The 26,149-nt window shown below is 34.2% G+C and overlaps 2 protein-coding genes across 2 annotated transcripts in view; both read right to left on the bottom strand.

Annotated features, from left to right (window-relative positions):
• Positions 1–6,417: 6,417 nt before the first annotated feature.
• On the bottom strand, positions 6,418–7,765 carry LOC149804456 (tubulin-specific chaperone C-like). Its single transcript, XM_089940629.1, has one exon. It carries the CDS (start codon positions 7,732–7,734, stop codon positions 6,700–6,702), a length of 1,035 nt encoding a protein of 344 aa, XP_089796755.1. The 5' UTR covers positions 7,735–7,765; the 3' UTR covers positions 6,418–6,699.
• Positions 7,766–19,653: 11,888 nt separating this feature from the next.
• The window catches only part of LOC149804453 (nesprin-1-like), a 572,886-nt gene continuing 566,390 nt past the window's right edge, over positions 19,654–26,149 (bottom strand). Inside the window, exon 145 of the mRNA XM_089940603.1 lies at positions 19,654–22,752. Within this exon, the coding sequence (XP_089796729.1) occupies positions 22,521–22,752 (232 nt within the window). The 3' untranslated portion in view covers positions 19,654–22,520. The remainder of the gene's footprint in view (positions 22,753–26,149) is intronic.

Here is a 26,149-nt window from a genome sequence, read left to right as displayed (position 1 = left end):
TCGACACACTTTGAAATGGCCAGCACAGTTATCAACTATCCATCACCCAGTCATTAGCAATCCATCACACTTTATTAAGTTACCAACACCCAGTCATCTGCTATCCAACATCTGCACCATACCAACAACATGCCATTGGAGTTACCAATATATTGTGATCTATCAAGCACCCACATCACAGCATCCGAATTACGCTTGCGTAACCAAAATCCAGTTATCTACTATCCAATACCCACGCTATACCATCAATATGCTGATGAAGTCTCTGGTAACTGCGATGTGTGGATTTAAACACACTTAAACACTTGTTGGCTAAATCATGCTGATGAAAGTGGAGTTAAGTGCTTTTCCGAAGAACACACCAAATTAGCCAATACAGACTAGCCCGATATTGATCCAGCCTAACGGATTAGAAGTTCAAAATTAACAAAATCCACTACCGCAACTATCTCATTGGATGGAACCGGGGGCCGATCGCAGCTGCATATATTAAGTTTTTGTTCATGCATTTTAGTGTATATATTGTTTCAGGGTGGAGATCTAAAATTTACAAAAGTATCTATGTCAATACCCAGAGGCTAAGATCTCTGATGTTAGAAATAGACCCAGGTGCAAACACCAGTTGCATATCTGAATATATCTTTTCATACTTATTAAGTGTATTTTTAATTATTGGGTAGGGAACTCTAGTTTCTTAGTTGTGACCAGAGTATCAGAAACTATGCTCCCCAGGGCAGTCATGTTCAACACCCATTAGTGGACCTGTTGACATCTGAATCCAGAATCACACACATTAGTTCTTAAAAGTTAATCTCATACAGCATGATGACACAACAGAAAGCAAATTAATGTGTTTGCCAATTTTTAGTGTAATTCACTAAATGATTTGAAACTAGTTACACACTATATATATATATATATATATATATATATATATATATCCCTTTCATGCTAACAAGGGGTATAGAGTCCCTTGGCTTAAAGAAGTTTAAGGAATTTAAGATAAGACCACAATTCTTCTTTCTAACTGCTGTTTTGAAATTATATCTCATAATCTTACACAATATATTTTTAAAATGAACTATTGTGGCATCTATGTTGATGTGAGATTGGCACCTATTCATTCAGGACAAACTAGAAACAATTAGGAAACTTATGTTGAAAAGCCCATGCTGATATGATCATTCAGCAGCAGAATTATGACAAGATTTTCAATATGCTCATCGTGGCTGTCATATCTGAGGTCAGATCAGTACCATTTTCTTTTAGAACCAACTAGATACAAAAATTCCAGTGAAAACCGCATGTCAAAATGACATATAGAATTAGCAATAACAAGATGCCAAGAAGGATGTCATGGTGTCCATATTTTAAGTCTAAACAAAGACATTTTCATTTAGGCCCAACAAGAAGTCTTCTGGTTAAAACTCCATGTCAACTGACTTTTCAGAGGAGAAATGATAACAAGATTTTTAAGACGGCCTTGTGTTATTTAGCACCAGATCAGCACTAGGACCATCTAGCCATCATAAAAAGTCTTCAGCAAAAATCCCTTGTTGACTATTCATTAAGAAGTATAGATAACAAAATTTTAAAGATGTCTACTGTGGCAACCATATTGGGTATCAGAGCAGCATCATTTTCATTTAGGACAAACTAGGCCGTGGAATGAATGTGTGTCAAGTTGTATGGCACCCCCCCCCCCGAAAGTTTAGGAGAAGCAGTGAAAACAAACTTCTGCAAATGGACAGACGATCACTGGATGACAGATGGTGGACCACTGGCCATCATATAAGCACCTCTGGCCTATAACCAGTAAAGCTAAAACAATGCACTAGAGTTGATATTTATGTACCTGTTCATCTGATTTCAATAATGTCTATCAAGCTGGAGTACACTTCATCAAAAGCTGTGGGATTAGTTACACACAAGATCATATGATCTACCTGTATTCTCTGGTATGCCAAAATCTAAGTAGATGTAATTTTAATTTTGGACATATGAAACTTCCAACAGCAGATTCCTGAGTACGAATTTTTTTTGGGCAAACTTCTATTAATTGATCTGCTTCTACAAATCAAGTATTAATCATATAGTGTGCAGACTGCCAAGTATCAATCATATAGTGTGCAGGCTGTCAAACAAAGGTCAATAGGATTAGATGAAGCTGCATAGGTTGAACTTAGCAGACAAGGAGATTAAGACACCTGTTAACTGGTTGCTGGTGTCTAATGGTCATCTCATCAAATGACTAATTACATGTGATTGTGGTTTGACACTTCACTTTGATAAGCATCACTCTGCACACTTTAATCTATCATATTTTGAATGATTCAGTGGTTTTGGGAACACCTGCATTTTATTGTATACTTTATTTAGAAATATAGTTCCAACATTTAGGGATTTATTTTGTTTGTCAGAAAAATATGAATTCTGATGTTACTTATTATAAATCAGCTATTTGCTCTGTGTCATGTACAGATATACTTTTATTTTTGAGTGATTATCATAAGTGTACTTTTCTTATGGCAACTTTATAGGCTGTGGATGTTTAAAACAAGATACTGTAACAAACTTGTCGAAGGTGATGGATGAAGGTCCTGAACTTAAGAATCATAATTGTAAACTTGCTGTAGGGAAGTTTGTTAAAGTTTTTATAAGAAGCAATGTGAATGTAGCATTCTGTGCTGTATTGCTTAAAGATGAAACCAAAAAATGTATATGGAATATTGTTTGTTTTTTGTTCCAGTATCTTGGCAAATTTATTTATTTAAAATGGAATAAGCTAACTATACAAATTAATACAGGAAAGAAAACACAATCTCTTCCTCTATTTCTTCTAGCTGGTCAAAAATTAAAGAATTGCTCTGGCAAGGCCATTGAGAAATTCAGTTCTAGCATCAGAAACAGTCATAATTATCACAGTCCTCAAATGCCTTATTTTTTCATTCATTTATTATAATATTAAATATTTTAAAATGAATGAATATTATTAATCTTATCACATATCGGTAACCCAGTAAAACATACATAATGTTCTGAATAAATGCAAGGAAAAAAATGTATCATTATTGGGACTTCTATTTTTGGGTCTGGGACTCCAACTTTTTTCAAAGAAGGACTCCTGGATTACAACTTTTAAAATCCTATGGAGAACCCAGTCTACACCCACACACATATACATTGTTGTGTAAGTGCAAAATGAAATGCCTATGCCTGCTTTATAATGTCTGTCAAGTTTCTGGCAAAACTGACAAGTTGTGCATGCATCAACTCATATTATATAGCACTTGCATTTAACAGCAAAAAAAAAAATGGCTCTAGAAAATTCAACAGATCAATATGCACATGATCACCCAACGTCAATAATGACTGCCATCTGATGTCAATAAAAACTGCCACCTGGTCAATAATGACTGCCAAGTATCAACACAGTTCATGAGTTGTTGCACATAAAATAGTTGCAGGACTGATGGAAAAAACATAACAATATATGCTTCTGTCATATTCATGGAAATGGCACATAAAAGAGTTATACAGAAAAGAAAGAAACAAGAAAGAACAAGGCCCAAAATATAGAGCTTCCTTTCAAAGGTTAACCAAAAGGTGAGTGATGGAGCAAGCTGGTCAGCATAATACAACATATCTGTCACATGGCAGCTGCTCAACACTAATATTTTAATAAGGACAGTATTTTAAGTCAACTAGATTTCATCTTTACTGACCATAAAGTCCAAAAAATAATTTTAAATAAAGTTCTATAATGATATCATCTACATGTATATTCTAATATTCCTTATTCTACATGTATTTATACTATTCTAATATGCCTATCAAATTCATTTGTTAACTTCATGTAGTTGCTGTTTACTGGTGCTAAAATGGCTTTTTAAAGAAAATAAAGTTTTATAAATGTCAAACTTCAAAACTGTTGTAGGGGGCACTCTACACATATTATGCACTTCTGAGAGTGGTAAGTTGAATTTCTCAAAAATGTAAAAGTCCCTGAAATTAAACACTGAAAATAGCTGTAATGACCTGAAAATCTCACAGGGTCATCGTACAAATACACACATTTCTACCTTAAGTGATTTTTCTTATCATGATATGTTTTCACTGAAAACATTTTTTTCTTAAAAGTTAAAAACATGTTAAAGCTTACAAAATTGGAGTAACGTTCAGAAAAATCTAGTCAAGTCGCCTACATATGCATACAAATATGCGTGCAAAATTTTCATAAACTTGTAGTGGTTTTGTGCAGTCTTACTAATGAGCTTCTAGAGGGATCGGTCAAGGGCAGGACCAGATCAAAAGGCCTTTCTTTTGCTGGTCGAACTTTTCCATTGTGGAAATTAAAAAAAGAAATATATTGATTGGCTACACAGAAGAATGTGATGATAAACTATGTATAAATGCCAATATAGGGAAAGGGATATCTGTAATATAGCTCAACCAGATGAGTCAAGAAGAAACCATATTTCATTTTTTTTTTGAAAAGCATTTATTAATGTAAGAGAGTCAACACTGTTAAGTTTCCATGACCCAAGCTGACATGTTTAATGTGCTTGCCTGCAAATTGTAGTCGTCTGTTTTTCATGTTTATCTGTTCTAAAAATATGGTAAATCCCTGTGGTTAATATGGAAGTCACATAGTTGATAGGAAAACCAACACCAAAAAAATTTGTCAAAGGACATTCTTAACAAGTATGAATCGTAACCACTCTGGAGTAGCTGAAAATGTTTTTTGACTTTCTTTGACCTAGGCTCGTTCATACAGAAGCAACATCATTCCTAGGAACAACATTCCACATATTTGATAGGCCATGCCTTGAAACAAATTCTAGTATACAAAAATGGGGCAAGTAGTTTTTAAGGATAAAACTAAAAATAGTAATATGGCATAGGTAGAAATACTGCTGAAGGGTGGACACACAGATCACATCATAACATCACATGACCTTTACCAAATAAGCTAAAAATGAAATAAGAAATAACACTGCAGAACCATTTGCTGTTGATTTTTGCAAGAAAGCAAACTATAACATCTGAATTACTGCTCAACAATCAATTTCACATGAATAGCTTTTGATAATTTTTAATGGGACAATCTGATGATTTTGTTGAGCAAACAGAAATTTCTGTTTGGAAGTCATTGTTGTTGTTGGTGGTGGTTTAATGCCATTTTCCAGCACAGGATAGGCTATACATGGCAGCCAGTATAAATGGTGGAGGAAAACCAGGGATAACCCCAGAAAGAACCACTGACCCATTTGAAGCTACTGGCAAGTTTTCTCACATACCCACATTGGCCAAGCCCGAGACTTTAACCTATGCAGACAGGTGAGATGGCAATGATCTGTAACGGTGAGAGCTTTAGGCACACACACCCCATTTGGATGTCAAGGGAAATTATACTTTTTTGTAACAAATCTCCACCTCTGCAATGCCAGGGTGACTGCATCTCCCTATGTATTATTTAACAGTTAAGTTATGCTACTGTGAGTGGGTGACAATCAATGCAAAGAGGCATATATATTTTACATTCATGTTTATTTTCTGTATCACACCACAATTAATAGTTATATACATGATTGATACTTGTGGAATTTCAAATATAAAGTAACTTTCAGAAATACAGAAATGACCTAGGCTTGTTGATATAGAAGCAACATCATTCCTAGGAACAACATTCCACATATTTGATAGGCCATGCCTTGAAACAAATTCTAGTAGAAAAAAAAATGGGGCAAGTAGTTTTTAAGGATAAGTCTAAAAATAGTAATATGGCATAGATAGAAATACTGCTGAAGGGTGGACACACACATCTCATAACATCACATAACCTTTACCAAATAAGCTAAAAATGAAATTAGAAATAACACTGCAGAACCATTTGCTGTTGATTTTTGCAAGAAAGCAAACGATAACATTTGAATTATTGCTCAACAATCAATTTCACATGAAAGCATTTGACAATTTTTAATGGGACAATCTGATGATTTTGTTAAGCAAACAGAAATTTCTGTTTGGATGTCACTGTTGTTGTTGGAGGGTTTAATGCCATTTTTCAGCACAAGATAGGCTATACATGGCAGCCAGTATAAATGGTGGAGGAAAACCAGGGATAAACCCAGAAAGACCCACCGACCCATGAGAAGCTACTGGCAAGTTTTCTCACATACCCACATTGGCCAAGCCCGAGACTTAAACCATGCAGACAGGTGAGATGGCAATGATCTGTAACGGTGAGCGCTTTTGACACACACCCCCTGTTTGGATGTCAAGGGAAATTATACTTTTTTTTTGTAACAAATCTCCACCTCTGCAATGCCAGGGTGACTGCATCTCCCTATGTATTATTTAACAGTTAAGTTATGCTACTGTGATTGGGTGACAATCAGTGCGAAGAGGCATATATATTTTATATTCGTATTTATTTTCTGTATCACACCACAATAGTTATATACATGAATGATACTTGTGGAATTTCAAGTATAAAGTAACATTTAGAAATACATAAAAATTGCAGTCACTGAAAGACTATGTATAACTAAACAGATATTTTTCTGTTATTAACAAAAAAGGGGTATTATACAAGTCTTGGGAACAACAGTGAAGCTGTTGTCATGAGATTTTCTTTAAAGTCTAAAAAAAAAAATTCTTCACTTTTCCAACTGCATAAACATTCATGTTTCATTATCAACAAATCGGTTCATCCCATGACTTGACAATCTCTCCCTCAGAAATCAATGACCAGTTTGGAGAGTGTGTGTCAGATGCCAGCCAGTTGAAGTCATCAATATCGTTCCAGTTGTTCTTATTCCTACTTAGTCCCGATATTTTGTAATGATCATCTAAGCTGGGGTATTTCCAGTTATATGGCCCAAATTTCACTCCAGAGCAGTCCTCAATGATTGCTCGACTTGTAACATGGATGTAAAACTGTGAGTTTATAGTTGTGTGGATGCGTAATTGCTGGCATGACAAAACAAAGACACAGTCCTGACATTCTGTTATGAAGATGGAGCTAGATACTGGACCTGTAAAAACCCTGCAGTTTTTTAGCCTGTTCATGTGCACTGCTGAAGGTGCTCCATAAAGTTTAATTGTACAGTTTTCTAAACTGGCCAAAGCCACATCATGGTTGTTTATTTCATCTTCAAACTTTTCAAGAGACTGATCCTTTAGATCCTCATATATGCAGTTTGTCATATCAACTTCTACCTTCTCTTGACACACGTTATCGGGTAACGTTTTAGCAACCAGTTTCTCAGAGCTAGCTACTTTCTTCTTTGACTTAAATGCAAACTTCTTCTTTGGGAACAAATCGTCCCTCTTTTCTTGAATTTGTGTCTGAAGTTTAGAAATTGTTTCCTGGGCAAGCCGTACTTCATATGGTGGTAAAAACATGGTGGACTCCGCCAAAAATTTGTGCATTTTCTGAAGTGATAAAGAAAGCAAATCAAATCTATCTAGAAGATCTGCCTTATCTACTCTGTCACACTCGGATAGACCAGTTTCGATTGCTACTTTCTCCTTGGTGAATTCAGTGGTGAAAAAATTGGTGCTTTCTTGTAAAGCAGCAGTTTCAGATTTCTGTTCTCTCTTTTTCTGTATTTCAGCTAAACGTTCATCTTCTCTTTTTTGCAACCTTTCCGACACAATGTTCCATTTTCCCTCAACATCAAGAGCTGTTGATGTTGACGGAGCAGAAAGCTTCACACCGGAATCCATGGTGGTCTTTGATGCCGCTTGCGCCCGAGCATGCACAAATCGGAGACTGTCTTGTGTTCAGATTGTTTTGAGAATATTCGCGGCTAATTATTTCTTCCAGCTACCTAGTTTATTGTGTAGAGGTGTTGTCTTATTAAGTACTGATGTTCGTTTTGGTGTTATATTTGTAACGTTTTAAGCGGTAATGCATTAGGCATGCAAGGGAAACAACTCGTTCAATATAAGTCAGAGCTATTTTTGTAAAAGGCGCTTTTGGATAACTTGCAGGCTGGTTGGGGGGTGGGTGGGTGCTATGTACAGGTGCGTGATTTTTTTAAAGCCCCCTTTAAATATTAGGTTGCACACACCATCAGTTAAGGATGAATTCATATGCCAGGAAGTTTAATAAAATTTGGTTTCTGAGCGTATAAGATTTGGTACTTGACCGAATGACTATAGAATATGCGGTATCATTTGCAGAAGATAAAGTGATGGTTGTTAATCTACCCCACCATTGAGGCTTTCCGAAAGGGAAGTGCTAAATGTTCTCGGACTATGTTTATGTCCCTCGTTATGTATCAGGTAAAGACTTAAGTCAAATCGATAATCATATTCCTTTTTTATGATCGCATGCAAATAATAATAATATCACTCTACATATAGGTAATCTGAATTATACATGTTTGTAAGTCTTTTGATTGGTATGTGCTACGAGTCTAAGCTCTTAAAATAAGTAACAGAAAAGAGTGAAGACAACTAGCTTTGTAAAATGTAAGAAATAATTTACTTCCCTTTAATACGAAGTAAAATAAAAAAAGACAAAAAATAACTTACGGTATTGCGAATTAAATCCAAATTGTAATCCAAGAATTAAAACACAAGTCCAATCAATTAAATTTTTTAAGTGAATCACATTTCAAATCCCAGTGAAAATCGAAGATGGAAGGCGATAACATCTGTAAAACCCACGAAGTGCAGATGTGTCAACAGCTTCTTGTTGAACCAAAGAAAATATTATTCCAGTTTTGAAATTCCGTATAAATTCCAGTAAATGTTTTTGTCCAAGAATTATCAGAGCACTTTCGTATTTCCAGGGAAAACAATCACTTGAATACAATAATTTGGAGAAAATTAATTTAAGTCCAAACTGGTCACAACATAATACAACTCAATGTGTCAAATATTTTTAGCCCGACTGCCTAGCTTTTATCAATACATCTGTTATACGACTAAGACGCAAAACAGATACCCGGATGAGACGCAAAAGTTCATCCTTCTGGAAAAAATAAAAGTTTGTTTACCAATTGACACATACTTTATGTCACATAGTCCAGGTATGACGTTGACTCAATGATTCTTACTCTGAAAAAAAAAAAAGTTGTTTACCAAAACTGTCACTGATTTTTGAACAAGGTCAGCAACTAGATACAATGTTTATATTATTAGATCTTTACACTGAAAATTAAATAAAAACTTAATTCTGGACAACGTCAAATCCAATAAACAATCTTACATTCCAATAGTATGTAATGGAATAAAACTTTAAAAGTAACAGACAAACAATAAAATTAAATACACATAACATATGTCTCGTCTCTTAATATAAAATTTATTTTAAAAAGTCCCAAAAGTCCTAGAAAAGTTTAGAAAATATTTAAACAATTACCATTAATGAGCATATACTGTCAAATGCTGTGAAGGGGTACCGCTCAGGCGGCAGAGTGGTTAGAGTGGCCGCCTCAAATGCAGGAGGTTGCAGGTTCGAACCCCGGCCGAGTCATAACAAAGACTTATAAAAATGGTACTTACACCTGCCTCGCTTGGCGCTCAGCATTATGAAGTAAGTCTTAGGACTGGTCGGCCTGGTGTCTGGCTAATGTGACTGGGTGGGACATCATGCTACATGTCTGAGGCATGATGCCCCAGTGCTAGACATCACTATAAACTGTCACACTGCAGACATCCTAGCAAAAAATTGTTAAAGCTACGTTAAAAAATCCAAATCACACACAAAACATATGATAGGAGTTAAATAACCTTACTAATGATTTCCTCACAGGATAGGAATTAGTCACTCTCACACATTTGAGAGGTTTTGAATGAATATGTGTTCTTTCACCTGTCTCTATCCATCTTGGTCATTTTTTAAAGTTAAAATTGCGATGGAAGGGACGTGTTTCTTCACGCACGCACTTTAGGCATGCAAGTGGGTAAAAATAGTCTGTTCATCCATCGTTTGGTGTCTTGATTTTTTTCTAAAATCACACACTGACGCCATAAATAACGGGTAAATGGGTTTTTGGAGTGTGGGTGTGGGTGTTTGGTAGAGTTGATGAGGTGAGGGCTTAGATGCTTTAAAAAAAAAACTTTTTCTTCTTCACTCTGTGTTGATAGTATATATAATGGGTTATTTTCTTCACTCTGTGTTGATAGTATATGTATAATGAGTTATTTCTTCACTCTGTGTGGATAGTATATAATGGGTTTCTTCTTCCCACTGTGTGGTTAGTATATTATGGATTTTTCTTCTTCCCTCTGTGTGGATAATGTATATTGGGTTATTTTGTTCCCCTTCCCTCTGTGTGGATAATAGCTATGGGTTTTATTTTCTTTTTCCCGTGTGTGTGGATTGTAGATTTGGGATTTGTTTTCCCTCCCTTCTGTGTGGATATTTTTTTTTCTCACACTCCCTTCTGTGTGGATTGTGTATATATATATATATATATATATTTCTTCTTCCCTCTGTGGCGTGTATATGTGTATTTATATTTGTGTGTGTATTTGTGTGTTTGTATGCGTTCGCGTACATTTGTATGGATAGTAGTGTTTTTTTTCTCCCTTTCCTTCTGTGTGGATAGTAGAGAGTGTGTTTGTATGCATTCGCGTACGTTTGTGTGGATAGTAGATATTGTGTTTGTATGCGTGCTCGTACGTTTGTGTGGATAGTAGATATTGTTTCTTTTAATAGTAAATACTGAGTTATTTTTTATAGTAGATATTGGGGATTTTACCCGTCCCTTCTGTGTGGATAGTATATTTTGGGTTTGTTTTTTCTTTTTCCCTCTTTCGTGTGTGTGTGTATGTTTGTGTTTTTTTTTTTATGGGTTCGCGTACGTTTGTGTGGATAATAGATTTTTTCTCCCTTCCCTTCTGTAGGAATAGTAGAGATTGTGTTTGTATGCTTTCGCTTACGTTTGTGTGGATAGTAGATATTGTGGTGTTTGGATAGTAAATATCGGGGTATTTTTGATAGTAGATATTGTTTTTTTTTTACCCTTCCCTTCTGTGTGGATAGTATTTTTGGGGTTTGTTTTTTCTTCTTCCATCTGTGGTGTGTGTGTGTGTGTGTGTGTGTATGCGCTCGCGTACGTTGTGTGGATAGTATATTTTGTTTTTGTTTTTTTTTCTTCTTCCCGTTTGTGGATAGTATATTTGGGATTTGTATGCGTTCGCGTACGTTGTGTTGATAGTATATTTGGGGTTTGTATGCGTTCGCTTACGTTTGTGTGGATAGTAGATATTATGCTCGTTTTTTCCCCTTCCCGTGTGTGGATAGTATATTTCGGGTTTGTTTTTCGCTCCTTTCCGTGTGTGGATAGTAGATATTGTGTTTGTTTTTCTCCTCCTTCCCGTGTGTGAGTAGAATATTTGGGGGTTTTGTATGAAAATAGAAGAAACCAAAAGGCCCTTTTTAATGACCACTCATACGCTTCGAAAATATTTGCTTTCTTGTCTTAAAGTTGTGTTGGTCAGTTGTATAGTTGTTTGTGTGATAGACCGATGTTCAATAATCTATGTCTATGTGTTGTATGTTTTATATATGTCTATGTATTTATAGGTTACTGCATTTGTATGGGGAAATATGAACGAGTTTTTCGAATAGAAATACCGCACGACCTTAGGCGTGCAGTATATCCATCCGACAAAACGAGTTGCTATTTCCCCATACAAATGCGGTAACCTTTTTATTATATGCTCATTTTTTATTCTACCTAATGTTTAATTATATTAACAAAATACACTACAAGAAACAAAGTAACTGAATGTATGCCGCATACCAAACTAAATACACAAGTGCATATTCATCATTATACAACAAGATTATTACTGCGCACACAACTCCGCCCAGATAAATTTGAACTTAGTCGCGCGCTCGACATAACTTTCTAAAGAAAATGGCGTGTCTAGTTAAAATTGAAATTTTGGAGTCCTATTGTGAATGAATGCGCATTGCAACAACTTTTCCAATTCATCTGGAATGAATATACTTTAGTACTTTTTTTTCGATTCTACGAAATTTCATGATTATGGACTGGATTTATGTGTGACAATTCCACATGAAATACATGGGATTGAAGAAGCGAGGGAGAAGCGTGTTGACATCTGCAAATGCGTTTCTGTTTCTGTCAATGAATGTTTGAAATCATAATGTGTGAAAAATATGAAGTCTTTCGATTGCAATTGTCAAAAAGACGCTATGGAATTTAATGCTTAGTCCATTTTGAGTGCAGTAAGGAGGATGTACTTATCATCGAAATTAAAGCACAATTCCGGACTGTGTAATCAAAATTGATAACCGATGACATGGCTCATGTAATTCGGATTTGCAGAACTAAGAATGTACATTTTGAGGAAATTCAGGATGCAAAACTGTAAGTATATTTTTGTTGACATTCTTATCACCAGCTAAAGAAGACAGTATATGACTTGTCACTTGTATGTTATTTGTAAGGACCCTTTCTTGCGTCTGTTGTATCCTGTAGCTAGCCTAAATCCAAAACATTGCATCAACAAAGTTAACGATGAATGTGCCAAAGCAGCTGGTATGTTGCAGTCCACGAAACATCTGTTTCAATTCATTCAGAAACAAATTTAAACAAAGACAACGTAAAGCGCCTCTATGCGAGTGTACATGATTTGTTTACAAATCAAAAGTGCTGTCGTCTGCGTCCATTGTTTGTTTACTATAGAAAGTAGTTCCTTTATGCATGTGAATGTAATATGTGTATTTGCACGCGAGTTCAGTATCGGGTAATATTGAACGATTCTGACAATGTAAAGTTAACGGAGAAAAAAATGAGCATCTAATAAATGTCTATTTCTCTCCTGTATTAGTCTCTCCCTAGAGTATCACGTATTCAGGTCAGCCACTTGCAACATTGTTGCCAGTGTTCCGCCCAATTGAGGTCAGCCCCTTGCTACATTGTTACCAATGTTCAGTACCGTGACGTCAACTCACCTGTTCCATTCCTATTATCCCTATACAACAAACCCCCTTTCCACTGTCGCTATACAGTCCCAATATCCCCCATATTAAATTCCCCCTGTCGCTATATCGTCTGTAATGTATTTTCCCATTGTCGCTATATCGTCCCCATACATTACTACGGGAGCACACAACTTGAATGTACTGATAAAAAAGCGCTTCTCCAGTACCGGTCCGTGTTTGCACAAATATCTTTCACTCAGATAGACCCGTAATAGCTTCCCTCTGGTACATAGTCATACTTTCGATGTTAAACTTAAAAAAGTATCCTTTTTAGGTTAAGTGCCACCACTGTTTTTGGCCGATGTACAATGTACCACATTTGTTGGAATTATATACTAAGGGAGGCAACACATGAAAGCCAATTAATGTCGCTAATACAAAGCACCGGTATCAGCTGTTTGGTCCGGCAAGGTGTAGATAGGTTATTGGAACCTTGGCTAGCGAAGATGAGGGACATAGAGCCACGATTGAAACCACTAATTTAATTGCATTTACGCTGAAAACCCGCAAACAATGTGAGAATTGAAAGATTTTTTTTTAAATAGTAAAGAATAAATATTAAGGATCGGGTTTTTGCTTTAATAACGAAGGTGGTTATTTGGAATGTATTTGGAAGAATTTGCAGTCTTGGCAAGATTAATTCTGCTGCTTCCAGATGAGTAAAGGTGAAACGAAAGTTAGTTTCTGATCATATGGCCAAGAACAAGCCTTTATAAATTGGTTTAATATCTGTAATATCATACCTTTATATATATATATATATATATATATATATATATATATATATATATATATATATATATATATATAGAGAGAGAGAGAGAGAGAGAGAGAGAGAGAGCTTGTACTTTTTCGGGTGCAAAATACCCTGACCGAATGATAAAATTTTTGTCCTCGCGTTAGGGTGAACCAGAAGCTTCCAGAACGCTGATCACCCTGGAAGAGAACCCGCACACATATTGGGCATGTGTTGGCGCTCTTAATTTTTTTTTTTTGTAGGTCGCCATATTATAATCTTTAACATCGTTTACGTAAGGAAAATTATGCGCGAATTTTTGCCATCTGTGCTATGTTTTTAAAAATTATCACAGGTTATTTAAGCTTTCGCAAGGGTGTTTTTTGTGGGTATTTATTTTTTTGTTTTGAAATTTGTTCCGCTGCGTACTTTGTGGCATTTCGGTATGTCGGTATGCCCTTGTCACCCGTCATCATGGCGTTCTTATTTCAAATTTGCTTTTTCTTGAATTTTAAAAACGATTTATAAGCAGCAAATGGTAGGTATTTTAATTTCCCTATCCTTGCATTTTGCAATCGACGGACTCGCCTGCCATTTTATTCACCTTACCTATCCCGTGAATTGTAACATTTTTATGTGTTAAGCATATTCATTTTTGATTTTTGTTTCGGATCGCCTTTCTTAAAATTTTCTTTATAACAAGCAATCATAACCCACTTGGTTTTCGGCTAATTTTACTAGTCCCTTGTTATTGTTTTGATTGGGTGACTCGTTTTATTACATTTCATGTCTTGAAGTTTAGCCTTGAGTTCTTTTTAACAATTAATGTTAGTGAAGGCTCATGTAAGGTGTCTTTTCTCTGAATAAGTTTTATTAGCGTAGACTGAGTCCACCTAGTGTGTGCTAACTTAGAAGTTTTTTTTTTATAACGAATCTCTACAGCATCTTTATTTCAGGGACTATGTCTTAGTAAGATGTGAATAAGTGTGGCTACAGGAAATTCCACTGGGACGCACACCCCGTTTAATTATCCTGCACCTCCTGTAAGAAAACAGATAGCTGTCCCTTTTGTAACCTTTGGTCGGACGAGACATAGGATCACGCGGAAAATCATCGATCCTTCCAAGCGAGGAAGAACGTATGCTCGTCTTAGTCGGAGTTTTATGGGTTCTCTGTCTCTTAGTCCCACGGGTCTCAGAGAAAGATTACAAAAGTCCCCCGGAAATTCTTAGGGTTGATGGGGAGCGATATGTGTCCCAAACCTTTAAGTATAGGTGACTCTAAATTCTTCCCTGTTTGGGAAACACTTTCTAGGGCGAACTGTGGACCATATTATTTGCTCGATCCTCACTCGGTGACGATTAAGGAGCTCACTGCAAGGTTTATCAAGGGTCAACCTCTTGCTGGACAACATAGGGGATTGTCCCCGCCCCCATTTTATGTTGCGACCCTTAGTGGCTGCTTCTATGTAGAATGTTCAAACTCCTTCTTGGCCTATAGAACCTCAAACTTTGGACGCTGAAAAGGCCCAACTGGGTATTTCAAATGAAACTAACCCTCGCCTTTGAATGAAAATACTCGAATCCTTACAACAAAAGGCTGGGTCACTTGAAACCGTTAGCCTCGAATGACAACTCATTTCAACAGCTTCGTTCAGGCTGATAAAGAAGAAACCACTGCTACCAAAGGCTCTCCATCATTTTTTGGAAGCAGTAGCAAAAGCGTCTATACATGCATTGCCCTATCATATGGCCTTATCATCGGAGCTTCCCCACCACCACACTTATGTTTCTCTGGACACGTTCAGGGTTTTACTAGAGCTTGGTACGAACCTTATGAGGTTTGTCCTTCTCCGAATAGGCAGAATCTCTCTTCAGAGGGTTCACCACCTTCGTGGCTTCTCAGGATTTGAGAGATCAACACCGGTCCCTTGTATCCACTTCTGGTTCCCAACACCAACCAGGAAGCGAAGTCATCCTGACTGCCCTCAAGGCTCATATGCTAACTTCTCTAAAGCCGTGCAGCCCCATTAAAACAGCAACCCCAAATTAGAGTTCTCCATCGGCAGGTTGTAAAGGTCCAAGAAAGAAGTTTGTGGACCCTTCATCCTTATCTAAGGACATGGGTAGGCAGCCCTAGAGTCTAGATCCCTCTTCTGCAGACCATACCCCTTCCTTTGGTTCCAGACTAAACCTCTTTTCGCAGGTTTGGTCAGGCATAATGGTCGATGGTTGGGCCCTTTCTAATTATCGATCTTTCCGCCCATAACACATACCTGCTGAAGGAACCATTCAATATGGAGACCACAGTCTCAAAAATGAATGCTATAAGACGTGGCGAGTGGACTATCGATTTTCAGGATGTATACTTTCACATCTCAATCCTTCCTCCACATATGAAGTAAATCTGGTTTTGCTTGGATGGCGAGTTCCGTTAATTTTAAGCTCTGCCGTTCGGCCAAGTCTCCGCACCCAGAACTTTTGCCAGAGTCATGTGACTAGTTGCAGTCCATTAAAAATCATTAGATATACAAGTCCTCCAATATTTCAATTATTGATTGATGCGCATTGACAGTCAAATATCTCTTACGCTATCTGTAGCAAGACAAGTCTAGTCTAAGAGACTACCAAAGATAGAGAAACCAGAGCTCACTCCTTCTCAAGACTTTGTGGAGATGAATTTCTAGATGGAGTCGACAAAATCCTGTCACTGTTGAAGATGCAGAGAGTAAAGACTGCTTTGTCAGCTCGTCTTTTTCTCTCCCTCTTGGGGATCTTGCAGTCTTTAGCGGACCTGGTTCCTCTAGAATGACTGCATTTGCATGCTCTCCAGTTTCTCCTTTCTGTTTCTTGGAAACCTGAAAGGGAATGGTCCGGTTTATCTAGGTTGAGATTTCCACCTTCATCTGAATTTTGACTTGTATCCTAAAAGTTCTAGCACAAGTCCAAAAGTACAGAGTGTTTCAATTGAATTCCAGTGATGTATTGAATGAATTCCAGTCTTGAATGTGCTGATGTACCAATATCCTGGTTCATGGCGATGTGCCTATCTTGATGTATCACAATGATATAATCCATGGTGTCTTTAACTGAATTCATAATAATCCCAAAATAGTGATTTAATCCATAGTAACAACGAACACATTGTAATTACAACAAATAATTTCAATAAATCTTCACAAATTACAACTAAACACAACCAAATACTAACTCCACCAGGGATTTTAAGATAGAAATGAATAATTCTGATGTAAACAAGTTTAATATAAAACCCATGACACAATAAGACAACCAGGATGTGGGTCAAACGTTAATTTTCAGAACATTCTTAAGTTGTAAACAAGGTCAGATCTTTTACTTAAGTTTAGTAAAGAACATGGCAATGATTAGATAGACCAGGAATATCCAAGGGGAAAACCAATTTCCTGAACTTGGATTCAAACAAACCTGTTTACAAAATAAAGACATTCCGGTAGGCCCAAACTCCTACCGTTAGTAAAGGACAAAGTTCATGCACACTATACAGATTAAATACACTTAACAAGTCAAAATGATGGCTACTATGCATTCATTTGTATTTCTACAAAATGCTTCAAGTATGGCTTGATAGCCAATTGTTCTTTTTTTGTTTCTGAAATCAGAATGAGATTTTTGAAAGAAAATGTCATTCTATGTAAGTTTTGATAAATTATTTTGAATACTTTAAATTCATATTTTATGAACAAATTGGAACTATACATAGTACATAAATGGATTTATAAATTCAATAAAAATAAAGAATCAGGCCTTTGAAAATCTAAAAATTGATACTTTTGAAGGGCACTTTAATGCAGTTAAATTTTCCTTTTTTGTTAATTGCTTTTGAACAATTACAGTCAAGTCATTCTGGTACCTTGCTCATGTCGAAAGCTTCTGACTGATAGGCTTTAGATCTGTGTTTGATTGATAGACTTTAGACCTGTGTTTGACCAATAGGCTTTAGACCTGTGTTTGACTGATAGGCTTTAGACCTGAATGCTTGACTGATAGCTTTAGACATGTGTTTGACCAATATACTTTAGACCTGGGTTTGATCAATTACTTGAGATCTGGGTTTGACTGATAGGCTTTAGACATGTGTTTGACCAATATACTTTAGACCTGGGTTTGATCAATATACTTGAGATCTGGGTTTGACTGATAGACTTTAGACCTGAATGCTTGACTGATAGCTTTAGACATGTGTTTGACCAATATATTTTAGACATGGGATTGATCAATATACTTGAGATCTGGGTTTGACTGCTAGGCTTTAGACCTGTGTTTGATAGGCTTTAGATTTGTTTTTACAATACACATATAGTTTTTACCAATCTTTGTTCATGTGTCAATACTTTCTGAAGATTCTGTATGTGTGTGTGCATGTGCATGTCAAAGTTAACAGTAACAGAAGAACATGACGAGATTTTGAGGATGCCCAAAAAATGACATTCAATGACTATAGAGGTCAAATCTATGCCAGAGATTAAACGTAATAGGCAGATGCAGATTAATAAGCATCTTTGAGAGAAACAGAAATAGGCATATGTAGATTGATAGGCATCTCAGAGAGAAACAAATAGGCATGTAGATAACATTAAAATTGATAAGATTAAAAGAGAGAAAAAAGGAATGATGATGTCATAAAGTATAAAAAGAAGGTATCATACATAAAAAAATAATTTTGGTATCATGCATAATAAATAATTTAGGTATCACATTAAATAATTGATGTATCAAGCATAATAAATAATTTAGGCATCAGGCATAATAAATAATTTAGCCATCAAGAATATTAAATAATTTAGGTATTAGGCATATTAAATAATTTAGGTATCAAGCATAATAAATAATTTAGGTATCAAGCATAATAAATAATTTAGGCATCAAGCATATTAAATAATTTAGGTATCAAGCATATTAAATAATTAACGTACATTACACAATTTAGGTATCAAGCATATTGAATAATTTAGGTATCAAGCATAAAAAATAATTTAGGTATTGAGCATAAAAATAATTTAGGCATCAAGCATATTATATAATTTAGATATCAAGCATATTAAATAATTTAGGTACATTACACAATTTAGCTATCAATCATATTTAATAATTTAGGTATCAAGCATAATAAATAATTTAGGTATCAATCATAATAAATAATTTAGGTATTTAGCATAATAAATAATTTAGATATCAAGCATATTAAATAATTTAGGCATCAAGCATATTAAAAAATTTAGGTATCAAGCATATTTAATAATTTAGGTATCAAGCATATTAAATAATTTAGGTATCAATCATAATAAATAATTTAGGTATCAAGCATATTAAATAATTTAGGTATCAAGCATATTAAATAATTTAGGCATCAAGCATATTAAATAATTTAGGTATCAAGCATATTTAATAATTTAGGTATCAAGCATATTAAATAATTTAGGTATCAATCATAATAAATAATTCTGGTATCAAGCGTATTAAATAATTTAGGTATCAAGCATATTGAATAATTTCGGTATGAAGCATACTAATTTAGGTACAAAGCATATTAAACAATTTAGGTATCAAGCATAATAAATACTTTAGGTATCAAGCATAGTAAATAATTTAGGTATCAACCATATTAAATAATTTAGGTATCAAGCATACTAAATAATTTAGGTATATTAAACATGTTAGGTATCAAGCATATTAAATAATTTAGGTATCAAGCATACTAAGTAATTTAGGTATATTAAACATTTTAGGTATCAAGCATATTAAATAATTTAGGTATCAAGCATACTAAATAATTTAAGTATATTAAACATTTTAGGTATCAAGCATATTAAATAATTGAGGTATGAAGCATATTAAATAATTTAGGTATCAAACAAAATAAATAATTTCCTGTAAAGCATAACACACAATACAAACTGATTTCATGATTTAATATATCATGTTTATTTTGCAAAGATATCAAAATATTCATTGTTCCATTCTCTCTACATTGTCACAATCACAGATACAAATAATTTACAAATGGTTAAAAGGTATTTTTTACAATTATAAAAAAAAACTACTGAGGTCTAGAGTAAATAAAGAACAACCCTAAGGCATGAATACAAACTTTGGGGGGTGTATGAAAAAAACTCTTGTGTTAGAAAAACAAAGAGTGCAAAACAGTACATTTTTGTACAATAAAAGAGATAAGGAGAATACTACACAACAATGTCATGATCTGGAATGTATAATTGCTTACTACAGACAACTAAATTATGAGATACAGTAACCTACTTAAAGTTATTATAACCTAGTAAAGCAAACAAATAGATAATGAGATATATTTGGTGAATTTATAAAGTTTTGAAGAGTCAGGATGATACTGAGCACAGGTTAGGGTAACCTGAACAAAACAATGAAAAACAATGAAGTCATTAAGGAGGAAAAATCCAACTAGTTAACAACAAATGAATACAGTAACATATAGCAAAACACTATCATAAAATTAATACAGTAACAATATGGCAAAATCCGACAGACAAGATAAAACTTTCATCCTCAAATTGGATATAAAAATGAAGAATTGGTTATCTAAGCTGTTTTGAACAGCATTTTCATCTTGAAAATACATGTACAAATGGAACAATATTACAAAAACTAATTAAATAATGTTGCTATGTTACACATCACAGTCAAACAATCGGTGGGACTAATTATTAATCATTTGGCACTCTAGAAGTTTGCACACATGTAAGCCACTATAAAGCTTTACATAATAAAAGTAACTAAATTGTTTCAAATTTAGCCTGATTAGCAACAAAATGTTTTATCAAATAACTTTTTACTGGAATATTAAATGTGAAATGTAATTTAAAAACAGATCTATTTGCAGCAGACATTTCATGCTTATGACAGACAATGAGAATTTAACTCTTACTTTCTGATTAGAGAACCATCTACTGGCTAAACTTCAACTTTTAGTTTTACAAATACCATGAGATCTTTTTAAAAAACTTTAATATTTTTAAAAATAAATTTTTTTTTAAAGATGAATTGAGAAAATTAGCAAAAAACATGAATTTTACATAGAAGTTTTCACATACTGTTCACAGATGTACTAATGTCTACATTGCAAGCAAATATTTATTAAAATCTGAGTATATGTTACTATAAATATATTGTCCACACTTTACAAAAACTAAGAAATAATTTTGTTTCTGTAAAACTATTCAAATTACTGAAAATGCCATTGGTAGTAAAAATATTTCCCTAAAATTCCTGGAGTATTTATATTTTGTACATGTTATATTTGGGTAGAAAGAAGAATTCATGACAAAATTTTATAAACTGATGACCAGTCCTTAAATGAACAAAGGGTAAGGCCTGAACTCTTGGTGACCTTCTCTGACCTTGGAATTATCTATGTACATATGTAATGTTTGGCATACTTGAACTCTGTGACCTTCTTTGACCTTGGAATTATCAATATACATATGTAATATTTGGCAGTATTATACTTTATATATTTAACTTTGAAAAGAATAGAATGTCAGTATATACATGATGATAGGATACAAATAGCTCTGGGATATTAATATGCACGATGAAACATTAAGAGATAGAAATAGATAAAGGATATTAACGTAACTCTAGGACTAATGCAGACCAGTTTATTTATGTACAATGCACAATCTGTCTCATTTTAGACCACAGTTCTACATTTGAACAATCAAAATTGTTAATATATATATATATATATATATATATATATATATATATATATATATATATATATATATATATATATATATATATATATATATATCTTAACCACATGAAACTGACCCTGATATACATGACAAGTGCCAACAGCAACAGACTACTGTATACAACACTATAGGGAAATGTACATGAACATTTCAAATGGAAAATTAGATGTCTTGTTTGTGGACAGGTCTCATTATCTCCAAAGAGGTTCTAGACTTGTAACACAATCTGAATGGAAAAGTGGATTTCTGGTTTGTAGGCTGATCTCATTTTCTCCATATAATTTATAGACCTGTGTAATCAAACAGTTACTGTATATATGATGTTATCATGTGGTTCCAAAGAGATAAATACTGATTTTTCACTTCTCTGATTGCTCTGACGCATGTAGAACAAATAAAATAATTCAATTACTGACAATGTAAAAGCACAGATGTAAAAAAATCATACTAACTGGATATTAAATCATATAAATTGTCACAAACAGTATTGTTCAAGTAACTGAACTACTTCATTCCCCCCAAAAGTATATGTATTTTTAAAACAATGAAATTGTGTAATATTTGCTACACAGTGTTAGGATTAAGGTTAATGTTGGTGCTAAAGGCTTTCTGTATGAATGTGATTGGTGTAGGATATATGCCATGTTATTATTTGTCACATAAAAGAAATGTGATACTGGAATTAAATATGTGACAATGACTTCCACACATAATGTTAGCACCAACATGATCTATACTGGATACAAATATTTAATACAGAATATATACTGCCACAAAATGATGTTACTGTCAAAGGCTGCACAATATTGTGTGCATTTGCATGTGCATCACATCTATTCTAGTGTCAATGCATCAAATACATGATCTTACAAAGAAAATGTCTCTTATGGCTGCTTTAGGTGATGACCACAAATCAATCAACACTGTGCAGCAGTGAATTTCCAGCTTGCCATCAATCAGTGCCTTGACAGTGCCCTAAATATTCATTATTATGCACATATATACTTCTAATGATTCTAATACTGCCTGGCCTAAATTGGTGGTGGTCCATCAGTGTAATGTAACATTGGGCTCAGAGATCTACGGAAGTTATTGGCCAGCATGCAGCTATAATCCTCTTCCGTCAATGGCACAAGACTAGCAATTCCCAGTAGCAATAAGAGTAAAAGCTGTAATGGCAAAGCTGTTCTACAAACACGGGAAAGCAACGTTGGACGGATTCTGTAATATCTTCCAGCCTCTACATCATGAAGAACGGTTGAGCTGCAAAAATACCAAAAGCATTATTTTTATAACTTAAGTAATGCTCTAGGACAACTTCCTCATGTGTTTTTGATTTGTAGCTTCTGAAACCAGGTAAATAAGTTTTAAAGAACTACACAGTTTACAAATTTAAAGAAAGAAGTAGCCGTCACTAGAAAAATGACCTTAGTACATTATGATGAATAAGAATTAAAATGGACAAAAGAAAGAATGACAAGCTTAATATGCTATTTAAAGGAAGCCACATTATATAGGAATGTCATTTGGAAAAAGTTACTTAATTTAGAAAGTTGAATGAAAGTGATGGAAGACCATGGTTTAATACAATTACAAGATATTTATCTGCTTGACATTAATTTTGATACCAGTCTAAAGCCTGAATATATCTTATAATGGCCATGCAATATTTTTTTTACCAATTTAAGCTTGTAAAGTGTCCTATTGTATGAGCAAGATGCAGAAAATGAATTCTGTAGACATGCACCTTAGCCACAATAACTTCAACATGATTAGCTTAATAAAATACAAAAGCATGCTGGATATATTTTGTCTATGTTGATGCATAATATATTATACAGAAAACATGATGGGGATGAGTACAATATGGTCTAAAACATAATTTCAAGGGATTTGGGACAGACCAAAAACTGAAGAGCCATTTCTCAACAGACTCTAACTTGGCCAAACATTTTAGATCATTTTTCATGTCAACAGTCTGTAACTAGCCAAACATTTAAGATCATGCTTTTCATGTCAACAGACTGTAACTGGCCAAACATTTAAGATCATGCTTTCCATGTCAACAGTCTGTAAATGGCCGAACATGTAAGATTATGCTTTTCATGTCAACAGGCTGTAATTTGGCCATGCATTCTAGATCATGCTTTTCAATTTCTAGGGTCAAATATTCTCTGTTGTTAACAGGTTCCCAAGACTTCTAATTCTTAAAAAAACTTACATGCTGATACTGTCATAAACAATTTTTTTTATTTCATATGGTAACTGAGTTTCTTTGTAAAGGATTTGGTATATGGAAGCAAAGTCTAAAAATATGCCAGCAGAAAGCTAGAACTGACTCAAATAAAAGAATGCAGTTTTTAATTAGCATGGCATACCTAACAGTGTCAATCTTTTTTTCCAAGATCTAAACTTTTCAACAACTTTTCAACTGAAGCAGGTTATGCAATATTTTTGTGTAAGAATGATGGCTGACCTTGACTTGATGAAACTAATTAATAATGATACACCTAAGTATAGTACATGAAACTAATACATTATTATGCCATCAAATATTGTTGAATGAAATGAACTAAAGAGATGATCTAATAATGATAGTTGTCCATTTTCAACACTGAAATACATGTACTGTATATACCAACATTAAAAAATTATATGATTGTATCTATTCCCTTGGACAGATAGCTAAGGGAATGTTTTCATAGGTAGATAGGTAGGTAGGTAGGTATGAAATGGCACTTGTCAATTAAAAGTTAATAATTGTAAAAATGTAAATGTGTAACAAAGCACAGTGCAATTTTGTGATTTTCTCTGAGTTTCTGTTGAAAGAGAAAACTTTAAAGTAGACAGCTTGAATGTTAATGAATGAGGAATTAGAAAGAGTTGTAAGTGTCATATAATATAACATTTACAACATTATAAAAAGGTGGGTGGGAAAAAATCCATGCAAAATTCTTAAGAATTTCATTGTCCAAATGGTTGCATTACTGTCTTTAGGCATGAAAGTGTGACCCTGGAATAATAATAAGTACAACTCTACCAGACATGAATGTTAGTGAAGATCTAGTCTATATTTCCATTTCATGATGAAGTAAAACAAACATCCACACCCAAAAATTGACAAACATGGGAAATATGGGGAGAAATTTAATGAAAAATATACCTTATACAAGAATGAGCAGATAAAATGCAAATTAAGATAAAACATGCAAAAAATCATGAAATAAAGGCCCACATGCAGGTTTCCAGTAAGCTGACAATGGACTGGTTCAAGCTTACATCATGGTTCCTGAAACATGCTTCCTAAAAGAAAAGTGAACAAGTCTACAAGTTAATGACCAGACATGAATGCATCAAAATCCTCTGTAACCAAATTCTGATGAGATTAAATAAAAACAAGAACAAACACCAACAACTAATACCTATAGCTGTGGTATTTAATCTGCCAAAAATATGTAAATGTGCCATGCCACAAATTATTTGATAAAATATACCAATGCAGAGTATGCTACTGAACTAGACAAATATTATAATAACAAACAAATACAGCAAAATGTGAATTCTAATTTCCCATTTCATGCATTTATTTTCTACAATTTTAAATACCACTTTAATGCCACGCTATATGGAAAATGTACAAGAATACACCCATATGAAGGCTACAAATTACAATCCATTCATGAATGGTTTTACCATTTCTGAGGAAAGAAAATCAATCATATATGATCCAGTGAATCTCCATGGAAAATGATCTCTAACCATTGTTTTGATCTAAGTTTTCCTTCATATCGCTAGATGCCCTAAGCCAGCCCCTCCATGCATATTGTAAAGAATAGAAAATGTTGGCATAACTAATATGTGTGCACCTGTATATAAGCCATTCTTTTCATGTTATATTGTTCAATTTCAACTATGTTAAAAACTGATGTATCCACAAAAGACAATTTATATATATAAAAAATTAAAAATAAAATCTCAAAAGTGATTTATTCTCTCCATGCAAATAACATTTTTGTCAGTTCTATTAATTTATACAGATGCCTGGAACCTAACCATTAGGTGAAAGGGAACTGGGAAGGCATAGAAAAAAAAGGTTCATGTATGGTTGTATAAAAGTGGAGAAGAACAGAACAAGGGGCAAAATTAATCAGGGATGTAATAGTAATTTTTTATAAAGAGAAATGTGCAAATAATGGACTAACTACAAAGATGCCATTAGAGTATAAGAAAAAGAGACTGATTAGACAAATAAAGTGACCAAGAATGACCGATATAAAAAGAACTGTGATGGAGGGTGGGGAATAATCCACAACTATCCTATCTGAATGAAGATCACTGAATTCTTGTATGCCCATCATTTTATACTCATCAAATACTCTTATGATCTTTAGTTCCAAATAGTGTATAGATTTCACAAAGTTATGAGCTCTCTGTTAGATATCTAATTTCGTATTAAGAACTCTCTTTTTATTGTAAATTTATACAGCCTATCATATATACTTGCTTATAAGCTGAATCCAACTGCAAGCTGCACAAATCCAGATCTGCTGTTGCATAATGCACTAACAGATCTGGGTCTGTACAATTTGTTAGGAGTAACAAATAGCACCAACCCTGATTTGCAGGTGTATTATATTACGGCAGATCAGGATCTTCATTG

Source organism: Sinohyriopsis cumingii, chromosome 2, assembly GCF_028554795.1.
Source record: "Sinohyriopsis cumingii isolate HCF-2022 chromosome 2, ASM2855479v2, whole genome shotgun sequence".
Classification (NCBI taxonomy): Eukaryota; Metazoa; Mollusca; class Bivalvia; order Unionida; family Unionidae; genus Sinohyriopsis; species Sinohyriopsis cumingii.
Note: the sequence above shows the minus strand (reverse complement) of the source record. Positions and strands in the feature narration are given on the sequence as shown.

Bases quoted from the DNA above. Each gene is read 5' to 3' on its own strand.
- LOC149804456 (XM_089940629.1), bottom strand. From the start codon at position 7,734: ATGGATTCCGGTGTGAAGCTTTCTGCTCCGTCAACATCAACAGCTCTT.